Source organism: Oryctolagus cuniculus, chromosome 2 (genome assembly GCF_051225735.1).
Source record: "Oryctolagus cuniculus isolate XC-2025 breed Fujian yellow rabbit chromosome 2, ASM5122573v1, whole genome shotgun sequence".
Taxonomy (NCBI): domain Eukaryota; kingdom Metazoa; phylum Chordata; class Mammalia; order Lagomorpha; family Leporidae; genus Oryctolagus; species Oryctolagus cuniculus.
In genome coordinates, this window is record NC_142868.1 from 92,851,507 (window position 1) to 92,868,811 (window position 17,305).

Below are 17,305 nucleotides of genomic sequence, written 5' to 3' on the forward strand. Positions count from 1 at the left end.
GACAGCTTCCGATGTTTCTCCCATGCCATTAACAGTGAGCTGGATTGATGTGGAGCAGCCTGGACATAAATGGCACACGTAGAGGGATGCTGGTGTCGCAGGTGAAAGCTTCATCCACTACACCACAACGCCAGCCCCTACATTTCTTCTTCAACCAATTAATAACACTAAATCTATAGTTCTACTCCTTCAAGGAGAAAATAGCATCGCATTTGAATTATTTAATATTTCATAAAGAAACAAGATTCCATTTTAATGTTGATAATAAATCCAAGTTCTAGTTGTAGTTTGAATTGATTAAATGAAATACTGATTTGTCTGTTGTGTATATCACCCCTGTAATGTGATTCTTGTATCAACTACGAGTTTCAATACTTGACATTTTTGCTGCTGTTTGCTTCTTTAACATATTTAACTTTAACATCCCTGTAGATCTGTATTGGTGTGAACTGCAAACATTTTTCTCAGCTACCTAACAAACCACAATGTAATGCCAGAGTGAAATGTAATGGACATGGGGTACGTGACCTTTATATTGTTTTTAATTATAATGCTTGTCAGTAACATTTGCCAGGATAAGAATGGTTAGAAGTATTTGATGCAGAAATTTCTTTCGGAAAAGTTAGGGTTAAATTCAGAAAGTAGATTTAGTTATTGCTATCCGTGCATATCATTTAAATGTGTCTCATATTAATAGTGTGTGCAGAACCTAAACACCTTGTAATTGTGTACAAAATGTTATAAAACATTTGTTAGTAGTATGATAAATTAAGATATCGAATTTCAGAAATGGATTTGTAAGAATTACCCTCATGCTGTACATTTAAACATATATGTAATATTCTTTGTACTTGAGTGTAGTTTTACTTACATATGCACTTATGAGCACTCAACACAATGTATTCATATTATACATATGTATACAATCTAGTAGGTTATGGGGTCAGAATTTCCTGTCCACTCAGATCTGTTGCATCTTCTGACACATTAAATTTATGTGCCAGTATGAATCTTCTATGAAAACTTATTTACTTTTAGCCTTTGAAATAATGTTAAATTTTAACCATTTCCAATAATCATACAAGAGACATTGCTATGTAAACCCCCTGGTACATTGATCTGCTTTCTTAAATTTCAGTAATACATTCTATTTGAATAGTAAGCCATTGCAAAAAAATTAAAAGAAAAATAAGAAAGGAAAAGGTAGGGAGGATGGGAGCCAGGGAGGAGTAAAGAAATCAGGGTTTGAAGAGTCTCAGGTTTAGATTCTTTAAGAAACACAACTTCAGCTTTTTCCTCCCACCTGTCATATCAGACAATGAGAATCTCCCCTCATTCTGGCTTCTTTTAACATGCTCACTGCAGTGATAACTGGCATTCACGTAGGAACCGATGACACAGCTCTGAAGAAGGTGTGTTCGTGTTGGCCACTTGCCTTTCTGCTGTGTGGCATCAGCAAATCCTCTGCTGATTACGGAGCCTCTGTAAACTCGGTGCTTGCCATCGTGCCGTTGGCTTCAGTGTGCGTCCCAGTGACTTCTGCTGCATGGGCGCTTCCGTGGGTTACACAGCAATTCAGGATGAAGGGACGTTTTCCACAAAAGCACTCGCATACACTGCTGTTTCTAGTTTCGTTGCTCTCTCTTTCCTTTCGTATTTACTGCTGTGTGACTTTACTTCTTTCTGCCACCGACGGTTCTCTGTATTCACTCAGTGATCACATTTGCAGATATTTGCTAACTTTCCGTTTACATTTTGGCTACCTGTATCTGATTATTCAGGCTTCTTTCTACCTTTAGTTTTTGGCCCCCGTTCATTGTAAAGTTGGAGCTAATCATGTTCTACCTAGACACTTGTGAATTTTTACTTATTTATTTGTTCACTTAACAATGAGGGAGGCCAGCGCCGCTGCTCACTTGGCTAATCCTCCGCCTGCGGCGCCGGCACACCGGGTTCTAGTCCCGGTCGGGGCGCCGGATTCTGTCCCAGTTGCTCCTCTTCCAGGCCAGCTCTCTGCTGTGGCCTGGGAGTGCAGTGGAGGATGGCCCAAGTCCTTGGGCCCTGCACCCCATGGGAGACCAGGAGAAGCACCTGGCTCCTGGCTTCAGATCGGCATAGCGCGCTGGCCGTAGCAGCCACTTTGGGGGTGAACCAACAGAAAAAGGAAGACTTTTCTCTCTGTCTCTCTTTCTCTTTCTCACTAACTCTGCCTGTCAAAAAAATAAATAAAAATAAATAAGTAGAATAAAATAAAATAAAAGAATCAGGAAGTGAGACAGAAAAAAAGAAACAGATTGATAGCAAGAGTGCCCATCTCAAATGCCCACAACAGTCAGGGATGGGCCACGCTGGAACAGGCAGCCTGGAATGTGGGCAGCTAGACCCCAAGGACGGGAGCCATTGTTGCTGCCTTCCAGGGCTTTGATTAGCAGGAAGATGGAATCAGGAGCTGGGGGCACCTGTGAATCCCAATCACTATGTAAGGTGCACATGTCGCTACCAGTATCATAACCACTAGGCCAAACAGCCTAGTGGTTAGGATATCTGAGTGTCCAGGATATCTGAGAAGACACTGCATTCGCACTTGTCATATTACTTTTCATTTGAAACCATTTCTGTATTAACTTACCATTTCTATATGAAGTCACAGTATTTTAACAACTTGCATTCTCTAACAAGCATTTGTTTTTATGTTGCATGTGTAGCTATTCTTCTTCTTTTGGTTTTAGATTTGCAATGAAAGACTCAACTGTCATTGTGATCCTGGATTTGCACCTCCTAATTGTGAGAGAGTTGCATTTTCGCCAGGTGGAAGTACCGATGATGGGTTTTGGCTCCCGGCAAGTGAGTCTCTAGGTGATTCTGTTCCAACACTATTGTGCTTCTTTTTTAAAAAAAATTATTTATTTATTTATTTATTTATTTGAAAGGTAGAGTTACAGAGAGGCAGGGGCAGAAAGAGAGAGAGAGAGAGAGCTCTTCCATCCACTGTTTCATTCCCCAGTTGGCCGCATGGCCAGAGCTGCACTGATCCAAAGCCAGGAGCCAGGAGCTTCCTCTGGGTCTTCCCACGCAGGTTCAGAGACCCAAGTGGATGGAAGACCTCTCTCTCAGCCTCTTCTTCTGTCTCTGTGTAACTCTGACTTCCAAATGAATAAATAAATAAATCTTAAAAAAAAATGGGATTTCATCCTTTCCTAAGGATGATGAATGGTATTCCACTGTGTATATACAAGCCATTTTCTCTATCCATCCATCTGCTAATGGACACCGGGGTAGACTCCATATCTTGGTTAATTGCAAACAATGCTGTGATACATATGGATGTGCAGAAGCCTTATGAACTGACTTAATTTCCTCTGATACTTACCAAGTAGTGGGCATGCTGAAACCCACAGTAATTCTATTTTTGCTTTGTTGAGACATGGCCATGCAATGGATATAGCAATTTACCTTCCCCAACTGTGTGTCAAGGCCCCTTTTTCCCACACCCTCACCACCACTTGTTATCATTTGATTTTCTGACAATAGCCATCCAAACTCAAGTGAAGTGGTATGTCACTCACCTTCTGATTTTTGTCTCCCTGGTGATCAAAAATGCAGACCATGTCTTCATGTGTTTATTGTATATTGGTTAGCTTTCTTTTGGGATATGTCTGTTAAGGCTGTTTGCTCATTTTTTAATCACACTACCTGATTGTGTTCCGTTTTGTTTTGGCTTGTTTCAGTTCCTTACATATTTGGATATCATTTATGTGGTTGAAAAATACCTTTTTGGCATATAACTTATTGTTCATAATGTTCTGCCAGGATCATTTTGTGACGTAAAATAATGTCTCTTTCTTCATTTATCGTTTTATTTATTTGGGTCTCTGTTCTTTCATCTTAGTCTAAAGAACGATTTGCCCACTTTATATCTTTGTCAGAAATTTAAGGTATTGTTTTGCTGTTCTTTTGTATTTTTGTGTCTTTCTGTTCTGATCTTTGTAATTTCCTGTCTTCTATTAACTTTTTCTTTAGTTTTTTCTTGCTTTCCTATTTCCTTGATATAAATATAAAATTGCTTATTTGAGGCCACTCTTCCTTTATGATACACGTTTTGATTGGCATAACTTCCCCCTGAGAACAGCTTTTGCTGCATCCCTTAAGTTTTAGTATGTTGTGTTTTCATTATCATTGGTTTCAAGAAATTTGTTGTTTCCTCTGTTTTCATTGACTAGCTGATTCTTGGGGAGCAATTATGCAAGACATGATTTCTATGTCTTGCATCAAGTTTTCAAGGTCCCTCCTGCTAATGAATTGTAGTTTTGTGCTGCTTTGTTTATAAAAGAGAGTTGGAATTATTTTTGTCTTCATAAATTTTTAAGACATGCTTCATGACCAAATGTAGAATCAATCCTGGCAATGTTCTTTGTGCCATAGAATAGAAATAAGTATTATGTTGCTGTTGGATAAAACGTTCTGTAATTCCTGTTAGGTCCATTAGGGCAGACATAAAGCCTACACCCATTGTTTACTTGTTGACTTTCTGTTTTGGTGACCTATTCATTTTTGAAACTGGGATATTAAATTTCCCCATTTCTTACTGGCTGTGCTGTCTACCTCTATCTATCTATCTCTATCTATCTATCTATCTCTATATATCTCTATATCTAATATTGGGTGTCTATACTAAGTGCTGTGGTAATGGTACATGCGTCTACAACTGTGAGCTGATCTCGTGGAGCCGACGCTGTGTTCGTCTGTCTTGCACAGTCTTGACACACAGTCTAATCTGTGACATTGTGCAATAGCTGCTCACACTGTCTTTTGGAGGATCCTTTTGTAAGTTCCTTTGCTTTCAGCCTGTTGGCGTCTACACAGCTGAACAAAGTCACTGCTCGGCAAGTAGATTTCTGGGTCCCGGCTCCTTTATTCAGTCTACTTAACATTGATTCATTGAGGCTGTTTACATCCAGAATTATAATAGATAAGTAAGATGTAGAACTGTCATTTAAAAGTGGTTTATTGTTTTGAGTATCTGTTGCTTCTTCCAAGTGGTTATTATAATTTCACATATTTGACTGCAGGACCCTTTTAACATCTTCGGTTAAACCAGTCTCGTGGTGTTTGATTTCTCCAAATTTTGCTTTCCTTGTAATATCTTTGTTCCCCTTCATTTGCAAAAGATAACTTGTCCAGGTAAAGTAGTCTGGATTTGCATTTGCTTTCTTGAATAACCATGGCTGTATCATTCTACTCCTTCCAGACCTCTGCAAGATTTCTAAAAGCCTGCTGTTAGGGACCAGCACAGTGGCATGGGCAGGTAAAGCTGCTGCCTCACTGCCGGCATCCCACTTGGGCTGCTCAACTTCCGATCAAGCTATGGTCTGGGAAAGCAGTAGAAGATAGCCCAGATCCTTGGGCCCCTGCACCCATGTGATAGACCATGAAGAAGCTCCTGGCTTCAGATCAGCCCAGCACTGGTTGTTGCAGCCCCTTGGGGAGTGAACCAGTGGATGGACAACCTCTCTCTCTCTCTCTTTCTGCCTCTGTAACTCTGCCTTTCAAATAAATATTTTTAAAAAAATCCCTGCTGTTATTTTAATAATGCTCTGCTTAATAGTGACTAGGCACTTTTCTGTTGAGGATTTTAAAATTTTTTCTGTGTCCTGAATTTTTGAGAGTTGCACATTAATGTGTTGTGGTGAAGACTTTTTCTCATCATGTTTATTTGGGATCCTGTGAGCCTCCTGTGTTTGAGCAAATGTATCTTTTCCAGATTAGGGGAGTTTCCAGCTATTTGATTGAACGGATTCTTTGTGCCATCACTGCTCTCTCATCTTTCCGGGATTTCCACATCTCAAATATTTCTTCATTTAACCATGCCCAAGGTCACCTGTTTTCAGGTTGTCTTCATCTCTTTCATTTTTACTGTTTTTTTGTTTTTTTTTTTTTTTTTTTTGTCTCACTGTGATGTTTCAAGTGACTTAGCTTGAATTTCAGATATCTTTTTCATGTTTGATCATGTATCTTGTTAGAGGCTTTGAACTGATTTTGTTTTTCAATTTGATTTATTGAGTTCTTCATTTCCAACATTTCTGATTAGTTTTTTTCAAGATCTCTATCTCTTTGATGAATTTGCCATTTACACCACATATTTTTCTTATGGTTTCCTTTTAAGTATCTTTCTGTACTATCATCTATCTCCTCAAACATCCTTGTACTCACTCTTTTGAATTCTGTATCAAGTATGTCATTGATATCTTTTTCTTTGGTATTCGTTTACAGAAAGTTATTGGGTTTCTTTGGAGGCATAATGTTACCGTGCTATGTTCTGCTACTTGAGACCCTATCTCAAGATCTGCCCATGTGGCAGATCAGTTCTCTCTCTCTCTCTCTCTCTCTCTCTCTCTCCTGGCAATCTGCTTTCTCTTGGATATGTGAGGTGACGTGTTGGTGTGGTAGTCCGTGTAGTGTCTGACTTCATTTGGATTCCACAGTCTAGTTTTTCTATCATTTCTTTGGCTATATCCAGGGCCTGACATGACAACCAGGGAGACACACAGTTCCCAGCAGTCATGTGAGCATGTCTCAGAATGCTGTGCACACGATGCTGAATGAGAGGGATGTCCACTGTGAGGACATTCTGGTAATGAAGGTGACAGCATTATTTCTTATGCAATGTGCAACAGCAGCCCCAAGCAGCCCCAGTGCCAAGGTGGATAGCTATCATGCTCCTCCGTTCCACGGGCAGGATGGGCACAGGAACAGTTGGCCTGGGGCTAGGGAGAGGAATCCTAGCAGAGGGACAAACGCAGCTGCTTGCGGTGGTAAGTGGGATCACAGCACTCTCCTACTGCTACCCACTCTCAATCCCCGACAGTGTCAACGAAAAAGCAAAAAGAGGTGGGTGAAACAACGGTCCTCACTCTCAGCACCTGTTCTCAGTCCCTGGCCAAGACAGCTGAAAGCACTGGCCCAGGGGGAAGGGATGGGCAAGGCTGCAGTTCTGCCTCTGGGCAACCATCCTCATTCCACAGCAGAGGCCAGAGACAGTGACTCAGACGTATTTTTTTATTCTTTTTTTCTTTGTCTTAGTGCATCTTATATTACATCTTTGGTTTTTCAGTGCCACTATGATTTACCAAAGTGTGATTTTCTTTTTAGTTTAGTCTGCATGGATTTGCTTATAGTCTTAAATGAAGACTTGCAGATATTTTGGGATGAGCTTGAAAAAATTCTTAGCTTTTGGTTTCTTTTTAAAATATTTATTTATTTATTTGAAAGGCAGTTACAGAGAATAGATTGTGTGTGTGTGTGTGTGAGAGAGAGAGAGAGAGAGAGAGGAATCTTCCTTCCACTGGTTTACTCCTCAAATGGTCTTATCAGCAGTGGCTGGATAAAGCCAAATCCAGGAGCCAGGATCTTCCATCTGGCTGGCAAAGGCTCAAACTCTTGGGCCAATTTCAGCTGCCTTCCCAGGCACATTGGCAGGGAGCTGGATGAGAAGCAGGGCAGCCGGGTCCACACAGGTACCTATTTGGGATTTTGGGATCACAGGCAGAGACTTACTCTTTGCACCACAATGCCTGCCCGTTTTTTATTCTTACTTTTTGTTAAACACATTACATTTCCAATAATTTGTACACAGCAGCATTCACTCTTTGGAATAGAATTCCACAGCTATTGAAACATGGACAGACTCACATTTCTACCACAGTGATCCTGATGCAGAATAGATCTGTCACCCACGTCATCCCCATCACTCTGCCAGTCCTTAACTCTGTGTTGTTGCTAGAAGCCTTCCAACGAAAGTGTGTCTTATACCTCACCTATCCAGTCACTCACGGAAAGATATTTGAGTTGTTGCTAGGTTTTCACCGTAGTGAATAAGCCTACTATAAACATGCACACGGGCCTTAGCGTATCTATAAGTTTTGTGGATAAATGCCCAAGAAGGAGAGTGCTGTCTCATTTTGAATTGTCTAAGGAAAAGCTAAACTATTTTTCAAATTGCCTGTGTGTTACCTTTGTTTCGTTATTAGCAGTGACTTTGCAGTCAGTCCACACATCCACCATCACACAATATTGTCAGTTTTGGTTTTGTTGGGCTTGAGCTTCACTTTGCAAAGCTTTAGATGCCCAGTGATATCCTATTAGGGCTTTTATTTTAACCTTTTATGTCAAAGTAATTATGGATTCACAAAGTGTTACAAAGGCCCATAGACAGAAATCCTATACAATCTTCACCCAGCCTCCACCAATGGCAAAACGTTGCAAGTCTGTCCTGTAATATCCCATCTAGGAAAGAGATACCGAGAAAATACATAGACCTTAATCAGATTTCACCACTATGTATGCACTCATCTGTGTGCGTGTGCATGGGTGTACGTGTTTTATGCAATTTTGTCATGTTCAGACTCACGTCACCGCCACCGCAATCATGATATGCAACTGTGCGACCACTCCACGGGTGCCTACAATTACCACTTTGTAAATACATTGACTCATTTTTCCTTTTTGCCAACTCCTGGCAACCACTAAATTGTTCTTCATTTCTTCAATTGTGTGATCTCATGAATCTTATATAAATAGAATTATAGAGTTTTTCTGTAAGCTGAGCTCCCACAGACACTCAGCAGAATTTCTGTAACCTACATATAAGTCATTACATTATCAGCATTCATTCATTTTTGTTTTAATTTTTTGACAGACAGAGTGGACAGTGAGAGAGAGAGACAGAGAGAAAGGTTTTCCTTTGCCATTGGTTCACCCTCCAATGGCCGCCGCAGCTGGCGCTGATCCGAAGCCAGGAGCCAGGTACTTCTCCTGGTCTCCCATGGGGTGCAGGGCCCAAGCACTTGGGCCATCCTCCACTGTACTCCCTGGCCACAGCAGAGAGCTGGCCTGGAAGAGGGGCAACCAGGACAGAATCCAGCACCCCGACCGGGACTAGAACCCGGTGTGCGGGTGCCACAAGGTGGAGGATTAGCCTAGTGCGCCGGCCACATTCATTCATTTTTGTTTTGCATAAGTACATTGTAATTTGTTAACTGTTCACACTGTGAAGGACATTTGGATGGCTATCAGTTTTTATCTATTATGACTAAGTCTGGGATGACTATTCATACAGAAGATTGTACTTGAAACTTATATTTTAATTCTTTATGATGTGTGGCCATAACTAAAATTACTAGGTCATATTTTTAAGCTGATTATTGTTTGTAAAGCAATGATCAGTTTCTAGTGTCTGTACCGTTTGACACTGGCACCCATAATATATGTATGGTCCTTTTTTTTTTTTTTTTGCATTTTTACTACCAATCCATGGCACAACTTTTTTTCATTTTCTTTCCTCCTTCCTCTTTTTTATAAATTTGTTCATTCTGATAGCTGTGTATTGATATCTCACTGCAGTTATAGAGTTCATTTTCCTGTGCATAATATTATTGTTAAGCATTTTTACAGTGTTTATTTGGCTGTAAGAGCACTTTAGTGCTCTTATGTGCTCAGATCTTATGTTACTTCCTAATTGAGTTGATGACATTTGTGTTTTTTTAATGTTGAGTTTTAAGAGATTTCCTGTAGTACATAACTTTGTTGGATGTGTCATTTGTACATATTTTGTCCAAGTCTGTGACCAAGAGTTTTTGTTTGTAATTTGAACTTTCCACTTTATTTCCATATCAAATACTGCTTTGTGTTCAAGTTTATGTACTCTTTGTCCTAGCAGTTGAAGATTTTCTGCTGTTATACTGAAAGTGATAGGTTTATGCTTTGCATGTAAGTCCATAACACACTAGCAATTAATTTTTATAAGAAATGGGAACTCTTAGGATTAAGTATTTTTTCTTTTTAATTTTTAACTGTTATTGATACAATGAGAACAGATTTCATTTATCCCATAGGTACAATTCTAAGAAGACAACCATGCTTCCCACCCTCGCTATCTCCCAACCTCTTCTCCCTCTTTCCTTTCTTTCTTTTTCTTTAATTTTTGTGAAAACTTTAGTTCAGCCCACTCTATATTCATAGGATTAATGTACCACTAACCATGATATTCAACAAGTGAAAGCAGAAAAATCACAATTCCACAAGAGTGTAAATAAGCATTAAAAACAATTTTGAGGGGACAAAGAATGGTCTTTTGACAAAATTTGTGGAGACAACTGGGTATCCACAGGCAAAAGAAAGAAGATGGATCTCTACAGCACACCATTCTCAAAAAGTAACTGAAAATGGATCGAAATTCAGTATCTAAAGCTCTAAAAATTGTTAGAAGAACACAATTTTGTGGACTGAGCATAGGTCATGTATAGAAGAGACTAAGACAAGGGTGAGATAAGAAAACAGTAGATGAATTCAACTTTAACAAAATTAGAAACTTTTGCAGTGCAAATTTTACAAATCAAGAAGTGAAAGGCAAATTACAACAAGGGAGAAAATATTTGCAAATAGGATGTCCAATGTGGGAACTGGATCCAGCACATATTAAAAAAAAAATTCTAAGTAAATAATCAAAAGTCAACTCAATTAAAAATGGAAAGTAGTGGGTCAGACCTATATTCTAGCACCTGCAACACTCATGTCTCTACAGTCCTGCTTTCACTCCTAATTGAAGCTTCCTAGCAATGCAGACCCTGGGAGGCAGCAGGTGATAGGTCATCTAGTTGGGTCCCTACTACCCATATGGAAAACCTGGTTGCATTCCTGATTTCCAGCTTCAGACTGGCCTAGTCCCAACCATTTCAGGTATCTGGGGAGTAAACCGCAGATGAGATTCTCTCCCTGCCCTTGCTCTCTGGTTTTAAAATAAATTTTTTTTTTTTTTTTGACAGACAGAGTGGACAGTGAGAGAGAGAGAGAAAGGTCTTCCTTTTGCCGTTGGTTCGCCCTCCAATGGCCACCACGGCCGGCGTGCTGCAGCCGGCACATGGCGCTGATCCGAAGCCAGGAGCCAGGTGCTTCTCCTGGTCTCCCATGCGGGTGCAGGGCCCAAGCACTTGGGCCATCCTCCACTGCACTCCCTGGCCACAGCAGAGAGCTGGCCTGGAAGAGGGGCAACCGGGACAGAATCTGGCGCCCCGACCGGGACTAGAACCCGGTGTGCTGGCACCGCAAGGCGGAGAATTAGCCTATTGAGCCACAGCACCGGCCTAAAATAAATATTCTTTTAAAAGAAAATAATGGGAAGGGATTTAAATAATCACATCTTCACAGAAGATGGACACTTGGCCAGTAATCCCATGAAATGTGTTCAATGTCCTGGACAAATTTAAATAAAACCACAGTGAAGCACCTTTTCACATCTACTGGGATGAGCACAACGAAATGCAGGCAATTTGTGGCAATGAGTTTGTGGAGAAACCTTGTTAGTGGTCTTTTCCCAGCAGTGGTCAAACTCCAACATCCCCATTAAATTATCTGCTAAGTATGAGTGGATGTCACCTCAGGTTGTCTCCTGTTGTGTTTACATGCCTTGCCTCTCTACTGAGCAGTCCTCGGATGTACACACGCATGCACACACATGCACATACACACACACACACATACACACTTCTGGGTTCCATAATCTACCAAGCAACTCTGTCTGCGTTGCTGTAACCTAAGGAGTCCAGCCATTTAAGTTGCAGTGACCACAGTCTTCTGCTTCCTCAGCTCAGTGGTCTGTGCTGAGATTCTTTTTGTACTGAGGTCGGCAACTCATCCTAGGTAAATTACAATAGAGTGAGCCTCATGTGTTCTCTGTCCTTCCTTCCGAAATGGTCGTGTTCACTTTCCTGGAATTGTAGAAATCATTTCCCTCATGTTTTTACCCTGAGTTATATTTTCTTTTTTTTTTTCAAATTGCTAAAATTTGATTCATTTTTCTTTTCTCTTCTCTTTTTAAATTTGTATCAATGTAAAGAGAACAGATTATCTGAATTTCATAGGTACAATTCTAGGGTAATCATTGTAAGAGGACACAGGTGGCATCATTTAATGCAAGCATTTCATCGTGACTAGAACAGGAAGTATAGTCTTTCTGTCTTTGAATAATGGAATCTCCCAATCAGTTAAAAAAATTTAAGTCCATTTCAAAAGATTTATTTATTTATTTGAAAGGCACAGTTGCAGAGACAGGTAGAAACTGAGAGAAACCTTCCATCCACTGGTTCACTCCCCAAAAGGCCACAACAGCCAGGACTGGGCCAGTCCAAAACTAGGAGCCCAGAACACCATCCAGGTCTGCAACACTGATGCAGCTGCCCAAGTACTTGGGTAATCCTCTCCTGCTTTCCCAGCTACGTTAGTAGGGAACTGGACGAGAGGTGGAGCGGTACTGACATGAACTGGCACCCATATGGGAAGACTGGGTCACAAGTGGCATCTTAACCATTGAGCCAGCCCCATGGTCAAATTTTTGAAATCCCCCTGCTCTGTTGTATTTTTGGTGAAGGGGTTCTTAAAAAGTGATGACCTCTTCAAGTGGGTGAGGCATTTTTTAAACCTGTGTTTGGGACCAGTGCTGTAACATAAGTGGGTTAAGCAGCTGCCTGTGATGGCGGCATCCCACATGGGCACGGGTTCTGACCCAGCTCCCTGCTCTTACAACTGGGAAAGCAGCAGAGGATGACCAAGTACCTGGGTCCCTGCCACGCATGTGGGAGACCAGAGTGGTGCTCTGGGCTGCTGACCTCAGCTTGTCCCAGCCCAGGTTTTTGTAGCCATTTGCAAGAACCAGCAGATGAAAGATATCTCTCTCTCTCTCTCTCTCTCTCAGCATTCTGCCTTTCAAATAAATCTCAAAAAATGCTCTTTATTAAAATTTAAAAACTGTTTTAGGCAATATTAATGTGTTCAAAGTAGCAGGGTACAGAAGGGAAATGATAGAATAAAAGAGACTAATATTTTATCACATAAGTAAGGAACGGATGCTACATACTGTTAATGACTGTATTCTCAGCGATATGTGCATGCATTGACGTGTAATGCAATTTGGGCTACAATCACAGAAAAAGCTTTTAAATTAAAAAAAATTCATTCTTAGTGTGTAATACTTGAACCCAAAATTTTTAAAATCCAAATTATTGTACTTTGAATGCATTTTTCCGGAAGGTGATGGATACATTCATGATTACAGGTAAAAACCTGCCCTGGACCCTAACAAGACAAAGTGCTCCTAAAAAAAATGGCCTTTTGATCAGTCTCTACGTTTTTCTACCTCTCCTCATGATGACTGGCATCGTTGCTTTAAAATGGGATAAAATGAAGGAATTTTTGCTCAGAACAAACACTTTAAGTGAAGGGTAGGTAAACATTTTTATGTTTAATTTTAAAACGTATTATGGGAAGAATGGAAACAGAATTCAGGATCTCACATATAGGGATTCCAGGAGGTATAGGGTGAATTTTTAGAAGAACTGAATAAGAAAGTCCCAGACTTCAGGCACCTGGGTATCCCTCATGTTCACAGGAGCAATTGTGGCGGCTCAAGAAGTCCTGGGGCCTTTGTGGGAGCAGCCACATTGGCTGAAATTGTTTTAGGAGGTTCTGTTGACTTCCCAGGCAACACCACTGCCACTGCCCTGACACCCACCTGTGCTCGGGAGGCGAACAGACACAGTCAGGGAAGCAAATGCTGTGATCAGAACACGCAGATGGTAGACAGTAGGAAAAATAGGAGCAGGCATGGACTGAGGGAGGGAAAAGCGTGATAGCCTCCATTTTAACAATCAATGCTGTTCATGGATTTAAAATTAAGGAACTGCTCAGCTCTTTCCTTTTTTTGTTTTTTTGTTTTTGTTCTTGTTTTTTTGAAGATTTATTTATGTACTTGAAAGAGTTACAGAAAGAGATGGGGGAGACACACACTGAGAGACAGAGAGAGAGAATCTTCCATCTACTGGTCCCTCCCCAGATGGCTGCAATGGCCAAACCTGAGCTAGGCCCTAGCCAGGAGCCAGGAGCTTCGTGCGAGTTTCCCATGTGGTGCACAGCTGTTTCCTTCTCCATAACACCAATGCTAATCACAGTTTGCCCAGGGAATACTTAGGGAAATAAGGATGCAGAAATAAAGACAAAGAAGTGGGCCTCACTCCATGCACAAGAAAAATGACTTTCTGTTTCCCGTAAATGCTGATGGAAACAAAATCGTGATTAACATTTCCATCAATACCTCGATTCATAAAATTAGTTAAGATAATAAAAAGCCTGCGGCACGTAGTTAAATTCAGGTTAATGTCTTATTATTTATAAAGATGTTTATATAATCAAATCAGTTTTGATGGACTTAATTGAAAAGTAGCTGGGATAAGTCTTTCTGATGTTCTTATTTAAGACATCTTGGCGGGCTGGCGTTTTGCCGCAGCAGATTAAAGCCCTGGTCTGCAGCACCAGCATCCCATATGGGTGCTGGTTCAAGTCCTGCCTGCTCCACTTCCAATCCAGCTCTCTGCTATGGCCTGAGAAAGTAGTCCTTGGGCCCCTGCACTGGCATGGAGGAACTGGAAGAAGCTCCTGGCTCCTGGCTTCGGATCAGCACAGCTCCGGCCTTGTGGCCATTTGTGGAGTGAACCAGAGGATGAAGACTTCTCTCTGTCTCTCCCTCTTACTCTCTGTAATTCTACCTCTCAAATACATACATAAAGTCTTTTTAAAAAAATCCATCCGAAACTCTGGCTGAATTTAGGTGCCTTTTGCACAGCTGTTCACTTTTGTCCCCAGAGAATATGCACTGAGCGAGATTGGTTGTGGGTAGAGGACTGGTGTTTTCACTGAAAACTAGTCTAAAATGTTTGGCATAGATGTGCTGAGCCAAGTGCACACAGAGCAGTCATGGTTGAGGGAATGGGCAGATCCAGGAAGAGACGATTTCAATCCCAAAGACTGATTCGTCATTTGTAACACACGACCCCTTATTATGATATTTCCTTCAAGCATCTGTTCTTTGTTATCAAAGATGTCTTTTTTTTTTTTAAGATTTCTTTTATTTATTTAAGACAGAGTTATAGAGAGAGGTAGAGCCAGATAAAGAGAGGGGTCTTTTTTAAATATTTATTTATTTGAAAGGCAGAGTTGGGGGACGGTGGGACCGGAGACACATCTCCCATTCCCTGGTTCACTCCCAAGATGGCTGCAAAGGCCAGGGCTGGGCCAGGCTGAAGCCAGGACCCTGGAACTCCATCCAGGTCTCCCCTGTGGGTGCAGGGGCCCAAGTCCTTGGGCCGGCTTCAGCAACTGTCACAAGCAGATTAGCAGGGAGCTGGATCAGAAATGGAGAAGCCCCAGCAGGGATGGACCCTCACAGAGGTTGTCAGTGTCGCAGAGAGAGGCTTAGCCTACTGCGCCACAGGGCCAGCCCAGGAGGGGTTTGTGAGTACTAGTAAGGGGTTCAAACCTGTGCTCGTCATCTGTGGCCAAGGACGTCATGTAGTTGATGTCACGTAGTAGTGATCTGAAAGCCATGACCCTCGGTTTCAACATTAGCTGTGGTGTACAGTGGTCTTGCAAAGCAAACATGCAGGCTGTCTAAATAGCACAGATGTGACTAAATGTAGCTGGAAGATTTAGCTGCCAGCTTAAGGACCTCATTGGGGAAAGTGAATTGTTATCTAAATGTTTACAGAGCTACTTTAGTGAAATATTATTAGATAGGCGGTAATTGAAGAATTTTAAGGTGTATATGCAAAGTATCTTTTTTACTTGGGAATTAGGCTAGATATGATACTATTTCGGGACCAGCACTGTGGTGTAGAAGTTAAGCCACCATTTGCAGTGCTGGCATCCCATACAGGCACTGATTCGAGCCCCAGCTGCTCCACTTCTGATCCAGCTCTCTGTGTGGCCTAGGAAAGCAGTAGAGGATGGTCCAAGTCCTTGGGCCCCTGCACCCACGTGGGAGACCCGCAAAAGCTTTTGGCTCCTGGCTTCAAATCATCCCAGCTCTGGCCATTACAGCCATTTTGAGAGTGAATCAGAGGACGGAAGATGTCTCTTTCTGTCTCCCTCCCACCCCGTAACTCTGTCTCTCTAATAAATAAATAAATTTTGAAAAACAAAGATATGATAATATTTCATCCTGTTTTCAAGGTAGGCAAGAAAGGGAGTTTGTTAACCAGGATTGATTTTAGTGAATTTTCCCTCCAAACGCTTAAAATCTTTCAACGTTAGGCCAACCTGAGAAAAAAAGACAAACAGAAATATTGATACATATTCACTGATAAATTAATGCAAATTAGCTGTGTTTCCTTTTCTGTAACCCTAAGAAACAAACAGTGCTCTCTTTTATGCAGATCAACATCAGAAGAGAGCGTTCACAACACCAACAGCATCATGGAGTCCTACAGCTAAAGGTGAACTGAGGGCATCGCGTCACTGACTGTGTGATCCAGCAAAGGCTCTGATCCTCACCCACACTTCCGCTTAAGAAATCATCACTCTTGGCAAATCCTCATTTGCTAATTCCCTGTGATACACCAAAGACCACAGTAAAGCGTGAGGTGTTACTTTTGTGTTGTCGGGTTGGGATATTGAATGCTAACTCAGATCACCCTGGCGTGTATTAAGCAACAACTTTATTAAAAAAAAAAAAAAAGAAGTGAGCCTAAAGACATTTTAAATATTCTCAAAATATCTATAAGATACGTGCCCCTGCTCCTTCAGGTCAGGTCCTAATTAGTAAATTGACATAGACTGTCTCCCAACGTTTATATTTCTTCCTCACTACGACTCCATTGCTAAGGTTACCCGTGTTCTGGAAATAAGGAAATGGGCAAAAGGAATTTCAATAACTGTTCAAGTGCACAGAGTTTTGGGGAGACTTGGAATTTAAGGCAATTGGACTCCAGAGTTTAAGCTCAAGGACAGTTTTGGCACACAGCCTAAAACTATGTCAGAGGAGGAGGGGTTGGGTCTACATTGAGCGAGGACCTCTTAGATGCCAGGCACAGTCTAAATCACCCCCCCCCCATACACCAAGGCAATTCTTTATCATAGAATGGAAATCAAACCAGCATCCACATATATTTCAGAGCTGTAATTTACATATGTAAGAATATAATGGTACTTGATGTGTTAGTTCTATCGCTGGGAATAATAGGAAGAAGTCTAACTTTGCACCAAGAGTGCATGATCAGGAGGCGTTCCCCCAGCTACTCACCTGCCATTGCCCTCGTCTCCTCCAACTGACAGTTGTCAATGGGGATCTGCTTCCTCCTCTGTCCTTGAGCACAGGGGGCTGGAGAGCAGCAAAGCCCTGTGGGTCCTTACTTTGAATTCCAAATGTCTCATCCACAATCCCAAGGCTATCTCTGTGGAAGTGCTGCATCCAGATACCCAGACT

At 41.4% G+C, this 17,305-nt stretch overlaps 1 protein-coding gene and 1 long non-coding RNA gene across 2 annotated transcripts in view; both read left to right on the forward strand.

Moving 5' to 3' along the window:
• The window catches only part of LOC100358729 (A disintegrin and metallopeptidase domain 3), a 58,718-nt gene extending 58,154 nt beyond the window's left edge, over nucleotides 1-564 (forward strand). Inside the window, exon 15 of the mRNA XM_089327040.1 lies at nucleotides 433-564. Within this exon, the coding sequence (XP_089183166.1) occupies nucleotides 433-564 (132 nt within the window). The remainder of the gene's footprint in view (nucleotides 1-432) is intronic.
• Nucleotides 565-2,728: 2,164 nt separating this feature from the next.
• Nucleotides 2,729-16,503, forward strand: LOC149127901 (uncharacterized). Its single transcript, XR_016230080.1, has 3 exons — nucleotides 2,729-2,844; nucleotides 13,106-13,271; nucleotides 16,257-16,503. It is a non-coding gene; the product is annotated as an uncharacterized LOC149127901 (long non-coding RNA).
• The last annotated feature ends 802 nt before the right edge of the window (nucleotides 16,504-17,305 follow it).